General features: G+C 42.6%; 1 protein-coding gene across 14 annotated transcripts in view; it reads left to right on the forward strand.

The window, feature by feature from the left end:
* The window catches only part of ANO10 (anoctamin 10), a 224,833-nt gene that overhangs the window by 88,113 nt on the left and 113,943 nt on the right, over nt 1-22,777 (forward strand). The window contains exon 12 of one of the 14 annotated variants that reach the window (XM_030329338.1): nt 15,680-20,780. The exons of the other annotated variants lie outside the window; for them this stretch is intronic. Within the exon in view, the coding sequence (XP_030185198.1) occupies nt 15,680-15,877 (198 nt within the window). The 3' untranslated portion in view covers nt 15,878-20,780. Of the gene's footprint in view, nt 1-15,679; nt 20,781-22,777 lie in introns of those variants that run through there. 14 annotated transcript variants of the gene reach the window in all.

The following is a 22,777-nucleotide window of genomic DNA, read 5'->3' on the forward strand; positions in this document are numbered from 1 at the left end:
TACCTTCTGGCCCAGGTCTGTCCTTCTCCGTGCACCGCTCAAGAGTGTTCTGCCCTGCGGCGTTGCGGTGAGTCCTCTCCTTTCCGAGAACCTTGTTGGATTTGGATGTTGGGTTTCCCGCTGCCGGGCGACGTTCCCGTTCCTGACCTTGCAGCTGTGAGCTCCGCCAGCCTCCTCCGTGGCCATTTCCGGGCGGACACTGGAACAGGGGAGGGGGTGGGGGCCTGCCCTGCGGAGAGGCTGCCCGCACCCTCTGTCTCTGCACGTTGGAACGTTGTCCAGGTCGACAGACGGTGTCCCGTCGCGACTGTGCTGCTTGCTCAGAACCTCAGCTGCTGCTTGGGCTGCATTATTCTCTCGAGCACACGCACACGCACACGCACACGCACAGGCGAACAGAGTGCTGAAGACAGCAGATGGTGTTCAGGTGGGCATTTCCGTCAGTGGGAGAAAGAGCTGGCCGCAAGCTTTCCTTTTCAGCTCTTCTTTTTGTTGTAGACGTGTAACTTTTTATCGAGTTATTGGAGAAGCTGTTCTCTCCCACACACATACACGCCTTTGTGTGAGGACAGTGGTAGCGTGCCTCATTTCCCTGTCTTGAAATCTGATGGTATCTTTTGATACGGTTGCATTTTTGTTGGCAGCTGACAGCAAGGTCTTTCCTTACAGAAGTAATGATCTTCTTTATGTAAATTTTTAAATTATTCTTTGACTAGTGGCACATTTACATGATTCAGAACTTGAAAGGTTCAACGACGCGGTGATAAAATCCCTCCACTTCTGTCTCCCAGTCAACAAATTCTCTTTCATGAGGGCAATCACTGTGATAGGATTCTTACATGTGCTTCCTGGGAGATTTAATGTGCAGATAAACAAATGTATATAGGAATAATGATTCATGAGCAGAAGTTAGTGCATTTGTTTTACATCCAGTTGTTCCGTACAAATAAGAATGCTGACCTCTGATGCTGTAGAGCTCTAGAACTTATGACTGGAATGATCTTTTACAAGGCAGTTTCGACTTGTTCGGGATGATAGAAGTTCTTGCATCATCAGTAGATGATGGGTTGAAGGATAATGAATGACTGGTGTGCTTGTAACTTTAGGTTTGGATCTGTTTTACCTACAAGTTAGGAAAAGTGAAAGCTGCTTATTAATAACGAACATTTTGTCCTGCTTGTTGTCCGGGATAGTACCAAGATTGGGTTGGGCCCGAAGCAGAGGGGCAGTCTGTTTGCCAACGTGTCATAAGTTTTTAATAAGAATGAATTCCATTATTCTTAGGCCAAAGCTCGTTGAAACTGATAATCATGCAACTATGGGTAAAGAATCCGTTGCAGCAGGGTCATTCAACAAAAATGCCCTGGGTTGCTTGTTGAAGTTGCTTTTCAAAAACGTGAGCTTCGTAAAATTTCAACAAATGTATTCTTTGACCTGGAAATTCTACTTGACGTGATCTCTCGTCGCGAGAGAGGCACTTGGGACGGGGATGATTCAGGCTCAGTGCTGCCGTTCTCTGGACGGGCTTCCGGTTTTCTGGCTGTTCCTCACTCCCATCTGCTGCATTCCTCTTTCTCCCTGGCCCTGCATGTCCCTCTGCTTCCTTCTGCCTGCCACTTGTCGTTGCCGCCCTCCGAAATGTATCACGGTCCCCTTTCTGCCGACCACCCCTGCTTTAGGCTTCTTTCCTGCCGAATTTTCTCTGACTGCTCCGTGAGGTCTGGGGCCGTGTCCTGGTCTGGGGGCACCAGCGCTTTCCTGAGCCCCAGCTGGATTTGGGCCCAGAGCATGACGTAGAGGCCACAAAGGCAGAGAGAGAAGAGAACGTCTGTTTGGTGTGGAACAGGAACAGCCATCTCCCGAGTCAGAGAGCAACGTCTTCGGAGCAGGGCATGTCTTTTATGTGAATTCTCGTTGCTAGGCGTGAAAAAGGAACCAAGCGTGCATAAACCTTACCCTATCACTGTGTTTTTGAATCCTTGGGTCAGTGATCCGTGGATGCCCTGGAGGGATTCTTTTGGCTGTTTTGTTTTATTTTACTCTTCCTTGGGAAAGAGCATGAAAATGATGTGCATCCAAATTAATTTTGTTCTGAATGACTATAAAGATATAGCATGAGGGATTTTGGGGGGCGATGGAACTGTTCAGTACCCTCACTAGAGTGGTGGTCATGCAAATCTATGCATTTGTTAAAGTTCATGAAACTACACACAAAAAAAGGCAACTTCGTCGTACGATAGAAAATAAGATTTAAAGACAAAATAACTTTAAAAATTTCATGTATCCCTGCAAATAGGTATCTGTGGATGTCATTAATTAAGGAATCACTATTATACTGGATGAACTGTTGTGTGACTCCATTGTAAATACTGGGATTTCTAAGAACCTATTCCGATTATTTCCCAGTCTTTGTATCTACGTCTCCCACCCTATACACACCTACCTGTATTTTCATATTTAGTATAATATCAACTCTAAATTGAATGAGGATAGCAAGTCAGAGATAATAGCCGATGATTTTTTTTTGTTTGTTTTTTCTAAATCATTAGGAAGAGTTTTGAGCCATTTTATATGGGAAGTTTAAGCAAAGGCAAGGCATTTGCAACCATGAAAGCATCAGTTACTTTTGCCTCTTTATTTAGAGAGAATCCTCATGCCTTTCACTATCAGACCTTTAGTCTCCTCTTTGCATTATTAATATCATTATGGGAATAATTGAGACTTTAATCAAGGCCGCCCGTGATTCTGCCCTTCTCTCTGTTGGCAAGATACAGTTGATGTCACACGTGAGGCTGCCAGATGAATTGATAGGGTGATAGTTGAGGACATATCCATGGTGACCCCCAGTGATGAGAATTTCTGTTCAGTGGGTAGAAAGAACGTCACCGGACTTAGGACACTGCTCTTGGTTCTTTCATTATGTTTTTCGTTACCATTGAAACCACAGAACTGTGAGATCACATGTGGCAGGGTGTTTTTACTTCAAGACCTGCTATTAGTATTTTTAAAGGAATTACAAAGCAGAAATACAATGCAGTGACTTCATTTCATATGTTAAAATATTAACGCCAGAAGAAACTCTGCCATAGACATTCAGAAAGAAGGTAATCTTATCTGAGTCACAAGAGACCATTATTTTACCTTCATTCTTATAAAACAACTTGGGAAAGCTAGAATAATTACAAATCTAAGAATAAAATGAAGTAGATCTCGGTGAATTCTTTGGGTAAGGAATAAGCCAGGATTCGTAATTTTAAAGAGTGTTAAGAATATTCCTCCAAAGTAAAATGGAGTTTGCTTTTAAAATATGTGTTGCTTCTTGAGAGTCTTTCGTTTTGCTGTGTCTTCAAAATAGTTGAATGTTGTTTAAGTAGCAGGTGGATGTAATCAAAAGTTAAAATACCTGTACTCATGAGCTTAGAGTCATTTTTTTGTCTTCTTGCCTGGAGTTCATTAATGGTATTCCACATACAGGTTTTACTTAAAAGAATATTCGGATTTTCCTTTTTAGATACATGCATGCCATTTAAGTTTGAGACTTTTTCTGTGCCCTAACATAGGATCAGGCTTTTAAAGGTTCTATGTGTGCTTGAGAAGAAAATAGACCCTTTATTAATCATGTAATGTTATCAGTGTCTATACCTTATTAAAGCTCTACCGTATTAAACATATTGCCTAGGTCTCCTAAATTATTGCTTTTTGTCCACTTGTCTTCATTTCAGAGTGGTGTTAAAGTATCCTATTAAATACTATGCGCCTGTTACAAAGCACCTACTGTAGTTTCTGGTTTATGAATGTAATTGCTATGTTATTTGGTGCATAGAGATGTATAACTGCTAGATTTTCATTTTAAATTGTGGCATTTAACATTATAAAAGTATTTCTTAGTCATTTTTAATGTTTTTTGACCTAAATTTTACTGTCTGATACTAGAATTATATCTCCCTTTTTCTCTTTTTCTCTTTTTCTCCAACTTATTCTTATTTTTAGCTTTCCTGAATCACTTGCATTTAGGTGTGTCTATTATCTGTAGCATAGAATTTAGTTTTCTTTCGGAAGATAGCTTGGAATCTGTTACTTTTAATTGATGTGTTAAGCCCATTTGCATTGAGATGCCAATGTGTTCGGTCTCAACTTTGTCATGCTATTTTATGTCACATATTCTCTGGTATTATGTTATATTTACTGTGTTTTTTCTCTGTATGGTCTATACTCTCTTTTTTGAGATGTTTAGGAAGGTTTGTTTTGTACCTTTATAGTTATACCTTCTATAATGTCCTTAATTCTTTTTTTTTTTCTTTATTAGATATCTACTATTTGGTTTGTCAGGGTTTTTTTTTTTTCATTTTTATTGTGTTTTAGTGTTTATTTATTTGAGAGAGAAAAAGAGAGTGCGAGCAGAGGAGGGGCAGAGAGAGAAGGAGACAGAGGATCTAAAGCAGGCTCCATGCTGACAACAGAGAGCCCGATACAGGGCTCGAAGTCACAAACTGCAAGATCATGACCTGAGCCAAAGTTGGACATTTAACCAACTGAGCCACCTGGGTGCTCCTGGTTTGTCAGTTTTAAAGAAACGTCCTTTGATTATGTTTTATCTCTTTGACAATTAATGTATTTTCCTTTCTCCTTTCTCCTCTCATTTCAGTTGCACCATTTCTGCCTTGTCAAAACATTCAGCATTCGTATGTGACTTTTTGAGTCCTAGGAAGCAATTAAATCTCTCTGGTGCTTTCCATCCGTCCCTTTTTTTTCATGAAACTTGTTCTCTAGTACAGTGCTTCTCCAACAAAAGTAGGCATACTAATCATTTGTACCTCTTGGATCCTCATTCCTTACATATGCCACATATGTATGTGGCAGTGTTGTGGCAATGAACCCTACTTTGGGTAGTAAAAGATTCCTCAAGAAGAATTTTTAAGTTCTTAAATGTTTAAGACTATTCTATAACATTTATATTTGAAGGACAACTTAGCCGTATATAAAATATTTTGGTTCAGTTTTCTTAAAATTTCCTGAAAATGCTCCTGTAATATTGTCTTGGTTTATTACTGTTAAACTTTGATGTCAGCCTGGTTTTTCCCTTTTTGTGAGTGACTTGGTCATTTTGCATTGAGGCCCAGACGTTTATTTTTACTTTAAAATTTTGTCTTTAAAATCTAATAGTTTTAAGGTAGGTATTATGTCTCAGAGTTGACTGGTTCAGACCACAGAAACACAGTGGGCTCTTTCAAATGAAGTTTCAGATCTTCCTTTATTTCTGGAACATTTTCTTGAAGTATAGTTTTTAAAATTAATTGTGTTCTCATGTTTTTCTTTAGGGTTTTCAGTTATATGTATGTTGGATCTTCTTTTCCTGTTTTCTATATCTATCATTTTATTTCATTTGGACATTTCTATTTAATTTTGTCATCTTGGCTTTTTTAATTCTTTCTTTGGTGTCCTTTATTTTCAATTCTATCTGTTCTTCCTGGGCACTTTGTGGTTTAATCTTCATTTCTAAGATGACTTTGTCTTTTTCTTCAGTTCTTTGCTGGGCTGTCATTCTTACTTCACATCTTCCCGTTTGTTGGATTGTTTGATATTTCGGTTCTGAGTTTTTAAATAATTTTAAAGTTTTTAAATTTATTTAGAGGTTTTCTTTCATATTTGTAAATGCTTACTTAATATTTAATTCAGGTTTGAATCTCGAATTATAACTTTCATGTGGTTTCTGTTTTGTTTCCTTGGTTTTGGGGTTTCTTTATTGTTTTTTTATTTTGCTTGTGAGCAAAACCAAAAACTGAAACAACTTGATTCTCAATGTCTGTTTTATTCTCCTCGTAACTCTGTACAGATGTTATTGCTAGTTTTCTGTTCATTTTGAAATGAATGATTTTCCTGGACTAGCTTTAGTAGTGCTAGCTGGCAGGGGTAAGAAAATCACTCATCAGCTCCTTGGTTCACGAGTGCTCCCTGCTTCTGGTGTGGCAAAAATGCTTTTCCCTGTTCTCTTTTTTCTTGGCCTAAGCATTTTTTTTTTATTGAGGTATTATCGACATACGGCATTATTATTAGTTTCAGGTGTACAACATAATGATTCAGTGTTTTTACATATTTGAAATGATCACCACATTTAGTCGAGTGGACATCTAACACCACACAGCTACAGCTACAAATTTGTTTCTTGTGATGAGAACTTTTAAGGTTTACTCTCTCAGGAGCTTTCAGATAATCAGTACAGTATTGGCTATAGTCATCATGCTGTATATTACATCCCCACGACTTACTTATTTTATAACTGAAAGTGTGTACCTTTTGACACCCTCATCCATTTCACAAGGACACTTAAGTTGTTTCCATATCTCGGCTATTGTAAATACTGCTGCAATGATAGGGGTGCCTATGTCTTTTCAAATTAGTGTTTTCCTTTTCTTCAAATAAATACCCAGGAGTCTCATTGCTGAATCATACGGTAACTCTGTTTTTAATTATTTGAGGGATTCTGCATACTGTCTTCCACAGAGACTGCACCAATCTATGTTCCCACCAACAGCGCACAAAGATTCCCTTTTCTCCACATCCTCGCCAACACTTGTCATTTCTTGTCTTTTTATAGTAGTCATTGGGACTGGTGTGAGGTAATATCTCTTTGTGGCTGTAATTTGCAAAAAAAATGCTGTTTCTTTAGTGAGTGCCTGTTTTGTGGTGAGCATTGCTCACTTTTGTGTGAGCATTGCTCTGATTTGTGTAGGACCATAATTTCTACCTTTTACTTTCTTCTCCCATCATCACCAGCCTCCATGAGATACCCGATCCTTCTATGTAATCCTTCCCCCAGAAATGGTGCCTTCTTAAGACTACGGTTTCTGGTTCTGTTCATTTTCAAGTTCTGTCCCTTTGATTTTTCCAGGAAACCTCTGATCCACCGTATCTCAGACCTGTTATCAGTAGTTCCTCACTCACAGAGGAAATTTCTCTTTCTGTGGGTGATTTTAGTTGTTGTCCAACACCTCTAGAGCTCTTTTTTTCCTCTTTGCCTTTTTTCAAAGTTTCTGACTTCCCACATACATGTGGGCTCTAGAGCTGGTGTTACTGGATTTGGGTATTGATTTCCCTATTTTCATGTAACCTGAAATTCACGGCATTCCCTATCTCCTAGTGACGTTGTAGTCAGGAATAATGCATGGCTTCATTTGTTGTCTCCTTGTTGATCAGTTTTGTTTTGTGTGAGGATGTATTGAGAGGTTTGGATTTAGGTGGCTCCATTAACCTACAAAAGCCCAGAATTCTGCAATAGTATTTTTCTGTCTGGAAAAAATTGAGTTTGTTCTGGCAGTTTCCGACAGTTTTACTGTATGGCATTCATTTATGAACTGAAGAAGCATCCACTCATCTTCTGTTTAGCTTATGCCGTATTTTGTATTGCTTGGATTAGGATTGTACTTGTTCTGATTTATACCCAGTGTGTTGCAAAGGCCGCTGTTGTCGGCATAATAGCAGACGTCTAGTACGTTATCTGTAAGGGGCCTGCTGGGTGTGTTGCGATATTTCAGATGGCCGGGAGGCATTTTGAAATTACATTTTTATAAATACACAACCATTGAACAAAACGTGAAACCCTTCCCCAAGACTCATCGCGCATAAACCTGTGATTTAAATCCCGTGGTTGCTCCACACCACCGAAGAGGAGTGCGGTGTGTGCGTTGCGCCTGCTTTGGGGGCCGTATGTAAACACACGTGTATATCCCTGCACATCTATCGTAAACGCCAGTTTCCACCATCGTTGGAGTCTGTTAAGCTGGAAATTATTTTAGGCCCTAAGAGAATTTTAAGGGACCTCTCCTGTGACTTCTTAAAGCTGGGCTGAAATAAGGATATAGATGCTATATTCTGTAATATTTATAGGCTACTTTTTTATAAAACGTATTTTGGGGAATTTGTATTAAGGTGTAACGTACATATAGATACTGGTCGTGCGTATGAAGCTCAGTGACGTTTCAGGAAGTAAGCATATTCACGAGACAGAGAACATGGTTCCAGAAGCCCCTTCTGGCCCTTCCAGTCAGTGCCAACCAGAAGTAACTACTCTCCCGACTTCTGTGGCCGCTTAGTTTTAACTCTTCTTAAATTTCGTATAGGTTGTATTACCCACGATGTTTTTTTCAGTGATCTCAGTCTGTTGAAATTTTTCCCCAACTGTGGTGCTTTCTAAGCGGTTTTTTTCTCTGACTTGTTGATGACTGCTTTAGTATTGCTGTGTTGATGTGCCTGCCGAGACTTCCTCAGGGCTGGAGGCGAGCTGCGGTGCTCCACAGACGCACGGTTTCCCGCATTGGAAAAGTGATCATAAATATTACATCTCTAAGTCCAGTGAGGAAATTCTCAAAATGGTGGCTAATGAGAGAGATTAATAAAATATGAATATATTTAAAGATGTGGTGACAGAACAGGACAATTAGTATGTTGCTAATTCTGAAAGTGAGTCTAAAATGAGAAAGATAATTCTGCAGTCCATATGTTAGTCATACCCCTGACTGAGGAGATAAGTTGGCAGTCTTTTTTAGGCTTCCTCATTTTCATCATTTGCTTGGTTTTATTTCCCTCAATGTGCTGATTTCAATGACTTTTTTACTTAATACTTTCTAAGTATATTATGTGATTATGCTGGAGTATATTGAATGTTGTCATTTGAAAAGAGAAGTGATTGCTGTGTTACAAAACAAACAAATCCAAAGCAGAGAGATGATGCTGGCATGTTATAGTGGCGGCAGATCCTTGGATTTGGAGGGAGGGATTTCCAGAAAACCTGAGGGTTGAAGTGACCAGTCCTCGTTAGATTCCTCATAAATTGCTCACATTTCGGTATTGAAGACAGAAGGAGAATTTGCCCCGGAGAGGAGCAGGTTTGGAAGCTGGCCTGTGCTGGTCCTACTTGTATCAGCCTCCTCCTCCTCCACCACTCGGGTCTATTTGAGGAACTTAGGAGGAAAAGTGAAGAGAGACAAAGAGTCTTTCCCTGCGTAATAATTCTACTCCCTTGCGTTACTTCCTCCTTGTGCAGGGACAGAGTGTGGGAGGATGAATACACGATCCACACACAACGCTTGTTTGAGATGACCAGCTCCTTTCACTCTAGAAATTCATTCTTGGGCGGCCCTGAGAGATTGGTCTCCTGGCTTTCCTCCTCTCTCTTTGGTTATTCCTTCTTGACCTTCTAGATGGGCTTCTCTATCTCAGGAATCATCCCCTCCCTCCTCTCCTGTCCCTCGTACACTCCCTGCATGACTTGTCTGTTCCACAGTTTCCGCTGTTCCATGTTCAGCAGAAGTTGTGGAACAGACAGGTTCCTGTCTACCTGATGCGTCCACCTGATGGCGCCCAGCGATCTAAAGTCAGCCACCCAGAACCCATTTCCTCTATCACTGTCAGCCTAGTCTTGGCCAAGACTTACGACCCTGACTGCCACGCTCAAGCAGCCAGCAGCCAGTCTAGGCCATCACTTTGTCTAAATTCGGTTCTTCCTGACTCAGATCCTGTGTGTGAGCTCAGAACCGGCCGTCACTATTTCTCTCTGGAATGATAACGTCTTCTTAGCTGGCATCCAGGCTCGGGGACCTCAATCCATTCCGCTGCTAAAATGATTGTTCTACACACAAATCTGACTTTATTCTCTCCTTAAAAGCCTTCAGGCTCTCCACCATTTTCAGGATTGAAACCCAGATTTAGCTTTGCAGTCTGTTTGTGAAATCGTGCAGCTCGTCTCCACTGCTCTCCTCCCCACATTTTAATACTACCTTGCTCCTTGAGGCTTCTCCAAAGGACCGAGCTCTTGCTCGCTTGGCATTTTAGGTGGCACTGCTTTCTCTGCTGAGAACCCTTGCCAGGCATATTTAGCTTAAATTGCTCATTTGCAAATCGGTTTGCCTAAAGACAGGGTGCAGTGAACATGAGTCATTCTTTTTATGTTTGAGCATCGAATCTCCCTTTTGTGTCCACAGAACCTCTGACCTGGTGAGGCACAGTCCACCCCACAACTCCCCAGAAGCCGGCAGTGCCAGGCGCTCCCTTCCCAGCCTCCCTGGCTTCTGGGCCACGAATACAGGCACGTGATTTATTTTCAGACAGTTATAACCTTGCCACTCCAAACTTTGAGCTGGAAGCGAGTGGTCCCCGAAAGGAAGTACCGTGCAGCGTCCTCTCCGGTGAGGGATGCTGTTGCAGAGGCTCTCGTCAGGGCTGTTACGTCTCTCTGTCTCGCAGCTGTGGCCCTGGCACCCTCACTGGATCAACTCCGTGCTTGATTTTGGACATTGCTCCTGGCTGGGCGACTGCCACGCCTGGTTCTTTAGACCTTTCAGAGGGTACGCAAGCAAGCTGCCTGGTTTCCTTTTAACAAACCCCTTCTTTGTCCAAGCAAAACAGAATTGGTGTGTGTAGCTTGCAAAGAGGAACCCTGCTTGACTCAAGTAGGTTCCAGCATCAGTGCCTTCAAGGGCAGAGGGAAGAGTGTAAGTATCTCTATGACTGCAGTGACATAAGACACACGCATGAGAATTGTGTAAGGCTCTTAGCTTGCACATAAGCGAGCAGTCACGATACTTACCGAGAGGAGCTTATGCTGTGTGTGTCAGTAGCATAATTCAGGTCACAAACTTTCCCAGGAAAAGAGGACCGAAACATTACTATGAGAGTGAAGATGGTAGAAATGTGGGTGTAGTAAGAGCTGTGGGCCTTTTTTTTTTTTTTTAATTTTTTTTTTCAACATTTATTTATTTTTGGGACAGAGAGAGACAGAGCATGAACGGGGGAGGGGCAGAGAGAGAGGGAGACACAGAACCGGAAACAGGCTCCAGGCTCTGAGCCATCAGCCCAGAGCCCGACGCGGGGCTCGAACTCACGGACCGCGAGATCGTGACCTGGCTGAAGTCGGACGCTTAACCGACTGCGCCACCCAGGCGCCCCTGCTGTGGGCCTTTTATTAAAACATTTTGTATCGTCGTGAAATATGAACAAGAGAATTTGCCATTTAAACCATTTTAAGTGTACAGTGGAGTGAGAGTGATTACATTTACCACGTCGCACAGCCACCACCATGAAGGATTAACTCCCCAGACCCCTCTCACCCAACCCCCTGACCTCTCGTTTCAGTCTCCATGCAGTTGTCTACTCCAGATATTCGTAGAATTATTTGTCCTTCTGCATCTGGCCTCTTTCACTTACTGTAGTATTTTCAAGGTCCCTCCATGTTGTAGCATGTATCAGAAATTCATTCCTTTTCATGTCTGAATCTTACCGCATTGTATGGATAGACCACATTTTGTTTATCCACTTGTATGTTGGTGGACGTTTGGGCTGTTTCCGCCTTTCGGCTATTTTAATATAATTGTAAATAATGCTACAGCGAACATTGGCATACGGATATGTTTGAGTCCCTGCTTTCAGTTCTTTTGAGTGTATGTCTAGGAGTGGAATTGCTGAATCATATGGTAAGTCTACATTACACTTTTTGAGAAACCACCCAACTGTTTTCCATACAGCTGCACAATTTTACATTCCACCAGCAGCGCACGAGGATTCCCATTTCTCCATATCCTCGCCAACCCTTCTTTGCTGGGTTTGTTGTTGTTGTTGTTTTAATTATAGCCATCCTAGTGGGCGTGAGGTGGTATCTCATTGTAGCTTGCGTTTTGCTTCCCTGATGGCTAGTGACGCCGAGCACCTCTCATGCGTGTGGGGCTTCTCGACTGTCTCACTGCACCAAGAGCATCTGGGTCAGTTAAACGAAGCTCCGTTCCATAATTGGCATTTTTCCTGGAAGCGAGCGAACAGCGCTTCTTTACCGCGTGTCATTTTATCACCATGCCCAGCCCTTAAACATAAGGCTTCCGTGTAAATACTAGTAAAGGCTTGCCAGTCAGCAGGGTTTCAAAAATCATCCTTTTTCTTCAACCTGATGAAGGGCATATACACAAAACCTCTAGCAAACATCTCGCTTACTGGTGAGAGACCGAAAGCTTTCCTGCTAAGATCAGGGACAAGACAAGGATGCCCACTCTTGCTACTTGCCATTTTTAGTCAACATTTTCCTGGAAATTCTAGCCAAGTAGTTAGGCAAGAAAATGAGATAAAAGATGTCTAGATTGGAAAGGAAGAAGTGAAACACACAATCTCTGTTTGCAGATGACACAACCTAGTTAGTAGAACATCCTAAAGAATCCACTAAAAAACTATTAGAACTAATAAATGAGTTCAGAAGACAGAAAAATATACACAAAGGAATTATATTTGTAAACAGTAGCAATGAGCAGTCCCCAAATGGAATTAACACAGTTCCATTTATAATAGTATCAAAAAAGAATAAAATGAAGCCAGTACCATTAAGATGGCAATACTCCCCAAAAATTGATCTATAGATCCTATGTAATCCCTATTAAAATCCCAGCTAATTTATTTGTAGAAATTGATCCTGAATTTCATATGGAAATGCTAAGGACCCAGAATAGCCAAAACAATCTTGAAAAAGAAGAGTAATGTATGAGGACTCATAATTCCAATTTCAAAACTTACTACAAAGCTACAGCAATCAAGACTATGTGGTTCTTGTATAAGAATGGCTATATAGATCAGTGGAACAGAATGAAGAGTCCAGAAATAAACACATTTATGGTCAGTTGATTTTTTTTTTTTTTTTGCAAGAGTGCCAAGACAATTCAGTGGGGGGAAGAATGAGTAGTCTTTTCAACAAATAGTGCTGGAACAACGGAATATCCACATGCAAAAGAATGCAGGTTGACTCCCCCTACCATGTACAAAAATGAACCATGTACAAAAAAAAAAAAAAAAACTCACGATGGATCTGTGACCTAAATGTAAGACCTGGGTTGGGGGTGGGTGTGAGGGAGGGACATGCAGGTTGGCAAGAGGGAGAGTTTTATGGACTGGACCTGGAAGGTCTTGTCTTGTCTTGTCTTGTCTTGTCTTGTCTTGTCTTTTCTTTTCTTTTCTTTTCTTTTCTTTTCTTTTCTTTTCTTTTCTTTTCTTTGAAGCATAATTCTATTTTTATTTTATTTTTTTAATATAATTTGTTGTCAAATTGGCTAACATGCAGTGTATACAGTGTGCTCTTGGCTTCAGGAGTAGATTGCTGTGATTCATCGCTTACATACAACACCCAGTGCTCGTCCCAACAAGTGCCCTCCTCAATGCCCATCACACATTTTCCCCACCCACCCCCGCCTTCCCCCACATCAACCTGTTTCTTCTCTGTAGTTAAGAGTCTCTTATGGTTTGCTTCCCTCTCTGTTTGTAACTATGTTTTTCCCTTCCCTTCCCCCATGGTCTTATGTTAAGTTTCTCAGATTCCACATATGAGTGAAAACATATGATCTCTGTCTTTCTCTGACTTATTTCACTTAGCATAATAGCCTCCAGTTCCATCATTGCAAATGACAAGGTTTCGTTCTTTTTCATCGCCAAGTAGTATTCCATTGTATGTATAAACCACATCTTTCTCCATTCATCAGTTGATGGACATTTGGGCTCTTTCCATAATTTGGCTCTTTTTGAAAGTGCTGCTATGATCACTGGGGGTACAAGTGTCCCTATGCATCAGCACTCCTGTATCCTTTGGAGTAGTACCCTTTCCCAGTAGTGCTATTGCTGGTTCTCAGGGTAATTTTTTTTTTTAATGTTCATTTATTTTTGAAGGAGTGAGAGACAGGGTACTAGCGAGGGAGGAGAAGAGAGAGACGGAGACACAGAATCTGAAGCAGGCTTCAGGCTCTGAACTGTTAGCACAGACGCAGGGCTCGAACTCGCGAGCCATGAGATCATGACCTGAGCCAAAGTCGGAGGCTTAACCAACTGAGCCACCCAGGTGTTCCAGGGTAATTCTGTTTTTAATTTTTTGAGGAACCTCTGCCTTGTTTTCCAGAGCAGCTGCACTAGTTTGCATTCCCACCAACAGTGCAAGAGGGTTCCACCCTTTCTCAACATCCTCACCATCATCTGTTGTTTCCTGAGTTATTAATTGTAGCCACTCTGAATGGCATGAGGTGGTATCTCATTGTGGTTTTGATTTATATTTCCCTGATGATGAGTGATGTTGAGCATCTTTTCGTGTGTCTGTTAGCCATCTGGATGTCTTCTTTGGAAAATTGTCTATTCATGTCTTCTGCCTATTTCTTCACTGGATTATTTGTTTTTCAGGTGTTGAGTTTGGTAAGTCCTTACAGATTTTGGATACCAACTCTTTATCTGGTATGTCATTTGCAAATATCTTCTCCCATTCTTTTGGTTGCCTTTTAGTCTTGTTGATTGTTTCCTTTAAAGTGCAGAAGCTTTGGGGCGCCTGGGTGGCTCAGTCAGTTAAGCGTCCGACTTTGGCTCAGGTCATGATCTCATGGTTTGTGAGTTCGAGCCCCGCGTCAGGCTCTGTGCTGACAGCTCAGAGCCTGCAGCCTGTTTCAGATTCTGTGTCTCCCTCTGTCTCTCTCTGACCCTCCCCCGTTCATGCTCTGTCTCTCTCTGTCTCAAAAGTAAATAAACGTTAAAAAAAATTAAAAAAAAAAAGTGCAGAAGCTTTTTATCTTGATGAGGTCTCAATAGTTTATTTTTGCTTTTATTTCCCTTGCCTTCGGAGATGTGTCGAGTAAGAAGTTGCTGCAGCCAAGGTCAGAGATGTTGTTGCCTGTTTTCTCCTTTAGGGTTTTGATGGTTTCCTGTCTTACACTTAGATCTTTCATCCATTTTGAGTTTATTTTTGTGCATGGTGTGAGAAAGTGGTCTAGTTTCATTCTTCTGCATGTTGCTGTCCAGTTCTCCCGGCACCATTTGTTGAAGAGACTGTCTTTTTCCCATTGGATGCTCTTTCCTGCTTTGTCAAAGGTTAGTTAGGCACACATTTGTGGGTTCAATTCTGGGTTCTTTGTTCCATTCCATTGGTCTATGTGTCTGTTTCTGTGCCAGTACCATACTGTCTTGATGATTACAGCTTTGTAGTAGAGGCTAAAGTCTGGGATTGTGATGCCTCCTGCTTTGGTTTTCTTTTTTAACATTACTTTGGCTATTGGGGGTCTTTTGTAGTTCCATACAAATTTTAGGATTGTTTGTTCTAGCTCTGAGAAGAACATTGGTACTATTTTGATTGGGATTGCATTGAATGTGTTGATTGCTTTGGGTAGTATCGACATTTTAACAATATTTGTTCTTCCAATCCATGAGTATGGAATGTTTTTCCATTTCTTTGTGTCTTTTTCAGTGTCTTTCATAAGTTTTCTGTAGTTTTCAGTATACAGATCTTTTACCTCTTTGGTTGACTTTATTCCTAGATATTTTACGGTGCTTGGTATAATTGTAAATGGGAGTGATTCCTTGATATCTCTTTCTGTTGCATCATTATTGGTGTGTAGAAATACAACTGATTTCTGTCGATTGATTTTATATCCTGTGGCTTTGCTGAATTCTTGTATCAGTTCTAGCAGTTTTTTGGTCATTTCTGTTTACATTCTGAGGTCTGTGGAGATCAGCCACAGCCATTGGGAGACCACGTGGCCACTGGGAACCTGGGAAGTGTTTTCCTGCCCTGTGTCCAAAAGAAAGAAGAAATTTATTTAGGTGAATAGCTGGCCATCTCTGCTACAAGGAGGTTGCCATTGGTTATTCTGGGTCTTTACAGTTCTGAAATTCTGTTCTTCATTAGCTTTTCCTCATGGAGTCCTACAGTTACAAGAACTTTGAAGAAGTGAGAAGACTAACACTGAATTACCTTTTCCTTGGACATAGGAAAAAGAGGAAAGTTCAGCCAGCAAAGTTTTTCACAGCAATGCTGTTTGCAAAAAAATATATTCTGTGGTCTTGCAAACTCATCTGTTTGCCAAGTCATATGATACTGGCTTAAAACCATGATGATCCCCACTGATTTCTGTCCTGTTTCCATGAGTGCTGAAAAGGTAATCATTGTTCTCCTTTGTGCTGGAGAAGCTACATGAAGCTTCCGAGGATGAATGAGCACTTTTTGTAGGAAAAAAACAACCCAGTGGTGGCTGAGTGAAAACCAAATGTGTGCATTGGATTCTACGCATCGAAGATCCTCTGGGATGGCCAGGAAGTTGGACATCTCGTTGGGAACGGAAGGTCCTCACCTCAGTGGCAGGATCATGGGAGTTAATTTGTTTATCCATCTAACTAAGTTGGAGTCCCTCGAGGGCATCTGTTTTGTGAATTTGGTGTATGTATTGTCAGTTGAAGAGGTCGTCACACTCCAGCTTTGAGCTTGTCATCTAATTATAACGTGCTCTGTGGATATGATTATAGAGACTGATGGAAAAGCAAAAGAGAAGCAGAAGACAAGAGGCACCGTAAACAGGCACAGTGCCATTTATTTTGAAGAACCTGTATTCTGCAGTGTTTTGAGGGATCTTGCCTAGGTGTATGATGGAATCTTGCGCTTCCCCTCAGCCCACATCATACATCTGCTTTCAAATGTGTTGAATATTTATGCCTTTATTTTCAGTTCTATGCCTAAGCGAAACGTTGCATTTTTGAAAGACTTTCACAGAAAGACTATAAACCAGTACTGGTTGAAGCTTGGTCTGCAGACTGCTGTGAAGCCCACAAAGTGTTTGATACTGGTCAACAGTGAAATTAGTACAGAGGCAGGGTAGAAGCGTTTAGAAATGTCTCAGAAAGTTTGACATTGCTGCGACATTTAAGCATGTGGTCGGCGGTCTCATGTTGTTGAACGAGGTAGAGGCCAAGTAGAGTAGAATGCAGCTTGCATGGTGAGCTGTGTGTTGTGCAAGCTCATTTCGCTACATGCGGGGTGTGTATGCGTCTGCTCTGACTGCGTAACAAAATACCACGGACCGGGTAGCTGTTTAAATAACAGAAATTAGATCTCACAGTTCTGGAGGCTGGAAGCTCAAGATCCAGGGTGTCAGCAGGGTAGATTCCATTCTGAGGCCCCGTCCCTTGGCTGTTAGGTGGCCGCCATCTTGCGATGTTCTCACATGACCTCTTCTTTGTGTGTGCGTTCAAAGGAAGGGAGAGAGAGAGAGAGACCTCTTTGGGGTCTCTTCCTATAAGGAGACTAGACTCGTTACATCAGGGCACCACCCTTATGGCCTCATTTAATCCTACTTATGCCTTTGTCAGCCCTGTCTTGAAGTTATAGTCACAGTGGGGGTTAGGGCTTCAACATAGGAATTTGGGCAACACACAATACAGTTCAAGCCCCAGTAGGGCCATACGTAGGTCCATAATGGACAAGGAATTTAAAACTTTGGTCCTTCACCACAGATGGTTTGAGAAGCTCTGCTGTAGACATAAATGGGGCTAATTAACTTATTTACAAGTCAATATTCCTAATACCAAAACAGGAAACAGTTTGCTCTAGATTAAAAATGTTTGAATATTTTTGAAGTTTACGTATCTCGATTTCCTATGAAGTTGTTTGTGTGAAATGTTGACCCTTTGGAAGAGATTAGATTAAAATCTGGAAAAGATGTCTTGAGTCGTTAATTCCTGAAGAGGCCTGGGCTTAAGCTTGATGTAATTACCGTGCAGTAGCTCCTCTTGTAGAGGGGCTGTCTTGTCCGTGCAGTGGACTCATACATCCGCGCCTCTGTCTGCTGGCTCTGGCCTCTGGCTGCCTGAGGACACCGCCCCGTGGACGTTCAGTAGGCACCACCATGGCGGCACTCAGAAGAGAGCACAGTGGCCTCCCGGGACTCCACCCTCGTGCTGCCTTCTTTCTCTGATTTCCTGTTGCAGCAAATGGTTTCACTGTCTTCATGGCAACTCCCTTTGAAACCACGGGCCATTTTTGCTTTCCTCTTTTCCTTTAGAGCTTCCTTTTGTCTCCCACCTGCTGATCCTGCCTCTAGAATGCCTCCTCCTTCAACCTCCTTTCGGAGGTGCCATCCACCTTCAGGGCCACTGTTGTCATGCCTCATTGGCGAGTGCCTGACTGCTCTCCTTGACTCCAGTTTCTTCCTCTGCCATCTGTTGTTTGTGACGCACAGTTGTGACCATCTCATTTGTGATCGGAAAAACCTTTGGTTATTCCCCTTTTCATGACATAAAGACCAGCATCCTTAGCAAGGGACTTAAGATCCTCTGTGATCTGTCTCTTAGCTGTCTTTCCTCCCCTCCTCCTCCCACCACCCCTCCTTTCACGGACACCTCAGTGTTTGTGTCTTCCTGCTTTGGTGTCTGCCTGGAGTTTCCTTAGTCCTCGAATTTTCTCCCATCCAGTTGCTGCTGTCAGAGGACCCCTTGTCCTCCAAGGACCAGTTTAGACGTCACCTTTCCCTGGTCTCCCCATTTAGGATTAATGATTAATTAATGTGCTTCCATAATGTGTTCTGGTATCATAATAGTGTTTCCCACATAGTCTCTCTTCTTTGACGTGTGTGTGTGTGTGTGTGTGTGTGTATTTTTTTTTTAACATCCTTCTCCTATTTGTGCCTATATATTTTAACTATGCTTCTTTTAAGCAGCATATGGTTAGGAGTTACTGTTGTAACTAGTCTGACAATCTCTGCCTTTTAATTAGGATGTTATAGCATTTATATTTAACTTGGTTATTGATATGGTTAGATTTAAGTCTATCATCTTGCTGTCTGTTCCCTTTTCTGCCTTCTAATGAATTCTTAGAGGTTTGTGTGTATGTGTGTGAGTCTATATTTTTTCTCCTTTTTGGAATTAATAGCTACAATTCTGTTTATGGCCGTGATTGCTTTAAGGTTGATATTATACATCTTTATTTTATTACAGCCTGTCGTCAAGAGATACTATGTCACTTCATGTACAGTATGAGAACCATACAATAGTATGTTTATACTTCTGTTTATCTCTTCCTTCATAATTATGTCCCAGTATTGAATCAGGACCCTCTGAATACTCTATCTGATGACCCATGAGTTAGGTTTTCCAGTCTGGCTGGTGGGAGCAGACACTTTCTCAGCCCTGTGTGAGCACCAGGCACACTGTTCCCTCCAGTCCATTCAGATGCTCCCTTCCCAGACTTCAGGTCGCTTCCTCAGACGTGCGGCTCAGGGACACCATCTGCAGACCTCCTCATCTGGCACACATTTGGTGTCGTGTTTTCCCTGGACTCTCGCTGCAGCTCAGGGAGCCTGCTGGGCACAACCTTACCGTCTCTCCCCTTGCTGAGCCCTGGAGACTTTCTGTAGGCAGCAAGCTAGAGTGACCGGATGCCCACCTTGTTTCCTGTGTCTCAGGGATCATAGTCCTTCATTGCTCAACGTCCCGTGTCTTGAAGACTATTGTTTCATAAAATTTTGGCTGTTGTTATGTTGGGTGGGAGGGTTATTTCGTCTTGGCGGACGTGGAAGTTGCCCCTCGGGGTATTTTTAATCAGTAGGAACATAATATTTTCTAATACAGTTAATTATGTAGGAATGAAAATAAAACCCTTTCCATTTCCACAAAGGGCACTTCTGTCTTTCTAATCGCCAAGGCCAAAATCCAGGGAGTCCCTCCTTGACTCATCTCACTGCAGCCCTAAATCCAAACGTCTTGTTCACTTTAAAGTATATCCAGAATCTGACTGCTACTCACCACTTGTCCTGTTGGCATTGTGGTCCCATCACGATGACTGACTCTGGCCAAATTCCCGAACCTCTTTGTACCTCTCTTCCTCACCTGTAAGATAACGTGTGATGACAGTACCTACTTCATATCATTGTCATGAAAAGAAGCAAGCAGGTGTTTTTAAAGTGCTTAGAGCGGTGGCTGGTGTTGATTCAATGACAAGTGGCAGACCTGGTTCTCTCTTGGCCGGCTCCTGAGATGTCCATCTTCCCCCGCCTCTGCTTTTCTCGTGCGCCCAGAGCCGCGTTCCGTGCTGGAAAGTACAAAGCAATGAGAGGGCACGGGTGGGGGTCTTCCCATTGTTGTCAGAAACCGACCTCTGTGCTCTGGACATGTGTAACGGGAAGGCAGATGCAAAGAAGGAAGATGGATCACTACTTTGCCGGCGCGGGAGGCTGCAGCAGGCCAAGGGCTCCGATACGGCAAGCCCTCCCGGCGTGAAAGGCCAGAGGGGTTTTACAGGAGAACACGGGACCTGGGCAGTCTCCGTAGGCACGGGCCACGTGCTGCCACGTCCTGAAGGTGGTCTCGCGCCTGGCACTGATGGTGGCCATCCAAGCCTCGCTAATAAGCATACGTTGAGGCCAGCGAGATGTCAGTATGGGTACAGAGTTCCCGGCACGAAGGGTCCTACAGAAAAACAGGTGAAGGTGGGGAGGGAGGCTTCAAGAATGAGGAGGGAAATATTTGTTCAGTTTGAGGTCCAGCCTGGCTGGAGTACTGGTGGGTCCCTCTTCATTTCCGTCCGTCTTTGTGTTGCTGTAGCGGATTCACCGTCGGGGGCCCCAGCCCTCCTCACGCTCCCACTCCAGCCGTCCTCTAGGGAAGGCACCGTCGGAGCCCGTGGCCTCTGAGTTTCCGTGGCAAGAGCGTGTGCTGCCGTACAGCTTAGCCCTCGTGCTGTGGACCTCACTGTCGCGTGCCTGTACCATCCAGGAAAGCACCCGGGAGGGGCAGTGCCCTGATGCCTGCAGGCACAGGTTTAAGCTCACAGTGCAGAGCCCCCCTACTCGGGGAGTGGTGTCTGAGTACCAGACCTTTTCTCCCGCTGCGGAAGCCTACAGGCCCCGTTCTTGTGGGACTACGGATACAGGCCGCCCTGATCCTCTCCGGTGTCAGGGCCCATTCGGGACACACATCCTAAGACTGAACGTGGGAGGCCACGGGGGCAGCCCAGAAATGAAGGGCAATGACACGAGCAGCCATGAACCCAAGCCAGGCAGATGTCTTCTGCCTGACCGTGTGTGTTCACAATTACGATTGACATGTGAGGAAAGATGCTAAGGTTTATTTTATGAAAGATCGTTTTGAGGCAGAGATGGAGATTGGATGTTAGACGTTAATCTAATATGGAAGAGCTTATGCAGACTCCACTCTCAGGCTAAATAGAATTGGAAACGTCAGTCTAGGGCTAGGACCTCGTTAAAACATTTTTCTGAGATTTTGCAGATACTGTCAAATCAGTAAATTGACGTATGAACTGTATTTGGTAATTTTCTAAAAAAATCTAATTTGCGTTACTAGAGCAGCAGCCAAAAAGCCCAGTAACCATAATGTATAAATAAATTCTATTAGAAATATAATATTTGTGCATCATTTTTTTTTTCTTGCATTAAGTGTCTTTGTATCACTTAAAGCTATAGTCTTTAAAAATGGTGTCATTCAAGTGGTGGTGAAATTGTGAACATTGCTTATAAAAATTCACTAATTGGTCAAATTAATCAAGCTATACTATTGCTGTTTATAACAATTTTAATTAAACCATGAAATGGGATAACCATTAGGTAGTTAATTTTTGTCACCTTGAGAACAGCGTGATTATACCAAAACTAAATGTGATTGTGTCATATTTAACACATTACTATTTAAAAAGATCATCTTTTTTCCAGTCGAGCTGGAGATATGAACAGCGTGCAGAATGTAAATTCTGGCTGACTTGGTAGGATTGTTGGGGAGTTTTTATATAAATCTGGTGGGTTCAATTAACCGTCAAGTGAATCAACCCTACAGTCTTGCTTGCTTGCACAGTGACATATTCAGTTAGGTCCAAAGGACTTGGGAGAAGGTGCTTAATGAGACCGCGGTGAGGTAATGACCTTATGATGTTTTTCGCTGAAATTTTTACGAGACCATTGTAGGTTCGCATGTAGTTGTAAGAAATAATACACAGAGATCCTGCGTGCCTTTTCCTCGTTTCCTCCAGTGGTAACATTTTGTAGAACTATAGGTCACGTCACAAATCAGGACATTGACATTGATCCAATCCTCTGATCTTGGTCAGATTTCCCCAGTTTTACTGTGCTCGTTTGTATATGGGTATTTAGTGCTGTATAATTGTGTCACGTGTAGGCTTGTGTATTCACCATCATAGTCAGGATACAGAACAGCTCAGTGCTGCAAAGATCCCTCTAGTCCTTTTATAGCCCCACTTACTCTGCACCCCCCCACCCTCACTCACCCCCTGTATCTCCTACCCGTGGCAATCACCAGCCGTTCCCCATTTCCAAGAGTTTGTCTTAAAAAAAAAAAAAAGTTACATGATTAAGTCATGCAGTTACATACCCTTTTTTTTTTTTAAATTTTTTTTTTCAACGTTTATTTATTTTTGGGACAGAGAGAGACAGAGCATGAACAGGGGAGGGGCAGAGAGAGAGGGAGACACAGAATCGGAAACAGGCTCCAGGCTCCGAGCCATCAGCCCAGAGCCTGACGCGGGGCTCGAACTCCCGGACCGCGAGATCGTGACCTGGCTGAAGTCGGACGCTTAACCGACTGTGCCACCCAGGCGCCCCTACATACCCTTTTAAGATTGGCTTTTTTCACTCAGCCCAGTTTGCTGAAGATTCATCCAAATTATTGCGTGTATCGATAGCTTGTTCCTTTTTATTGTTGAGTGGGAGTATGGTTTGTTTAACCCTTCAGCCATTGAAGAACATTGAAGAACAAATAAAGCCACTGGGAACACTTCTGCACAGGTTTCGTGTGAGCTTCAGTTTTCATTTCTCTGGATAAGTGTCCAAGAGGCACTTACATCGCTGGGCCCTATTTGCATGTTTAGTTTTCTAAGCAGTGGCCAAACTTTTTAGGTGCCTGTACCATTTTACATTCCCACCGGCAGTGAATGCCTGATGCAGCTTCTCCACATCCTTGCCCGGACGGTGACATCACTAATCTTTATTTT

Source organism: Lynx canadensis, chromosome C2 (genome assembly GCF_007474595.2).
Source record: "Lynx canadensis isolate LIC74 chromosome C2, mLynCan4.pri.v2, whole genome shotgun sequence".
NCBI lineage: Eukaryota > Metazoa > Chordata > Mammalia > Carnivora > Felidae > Lynx > Lynx canadensis.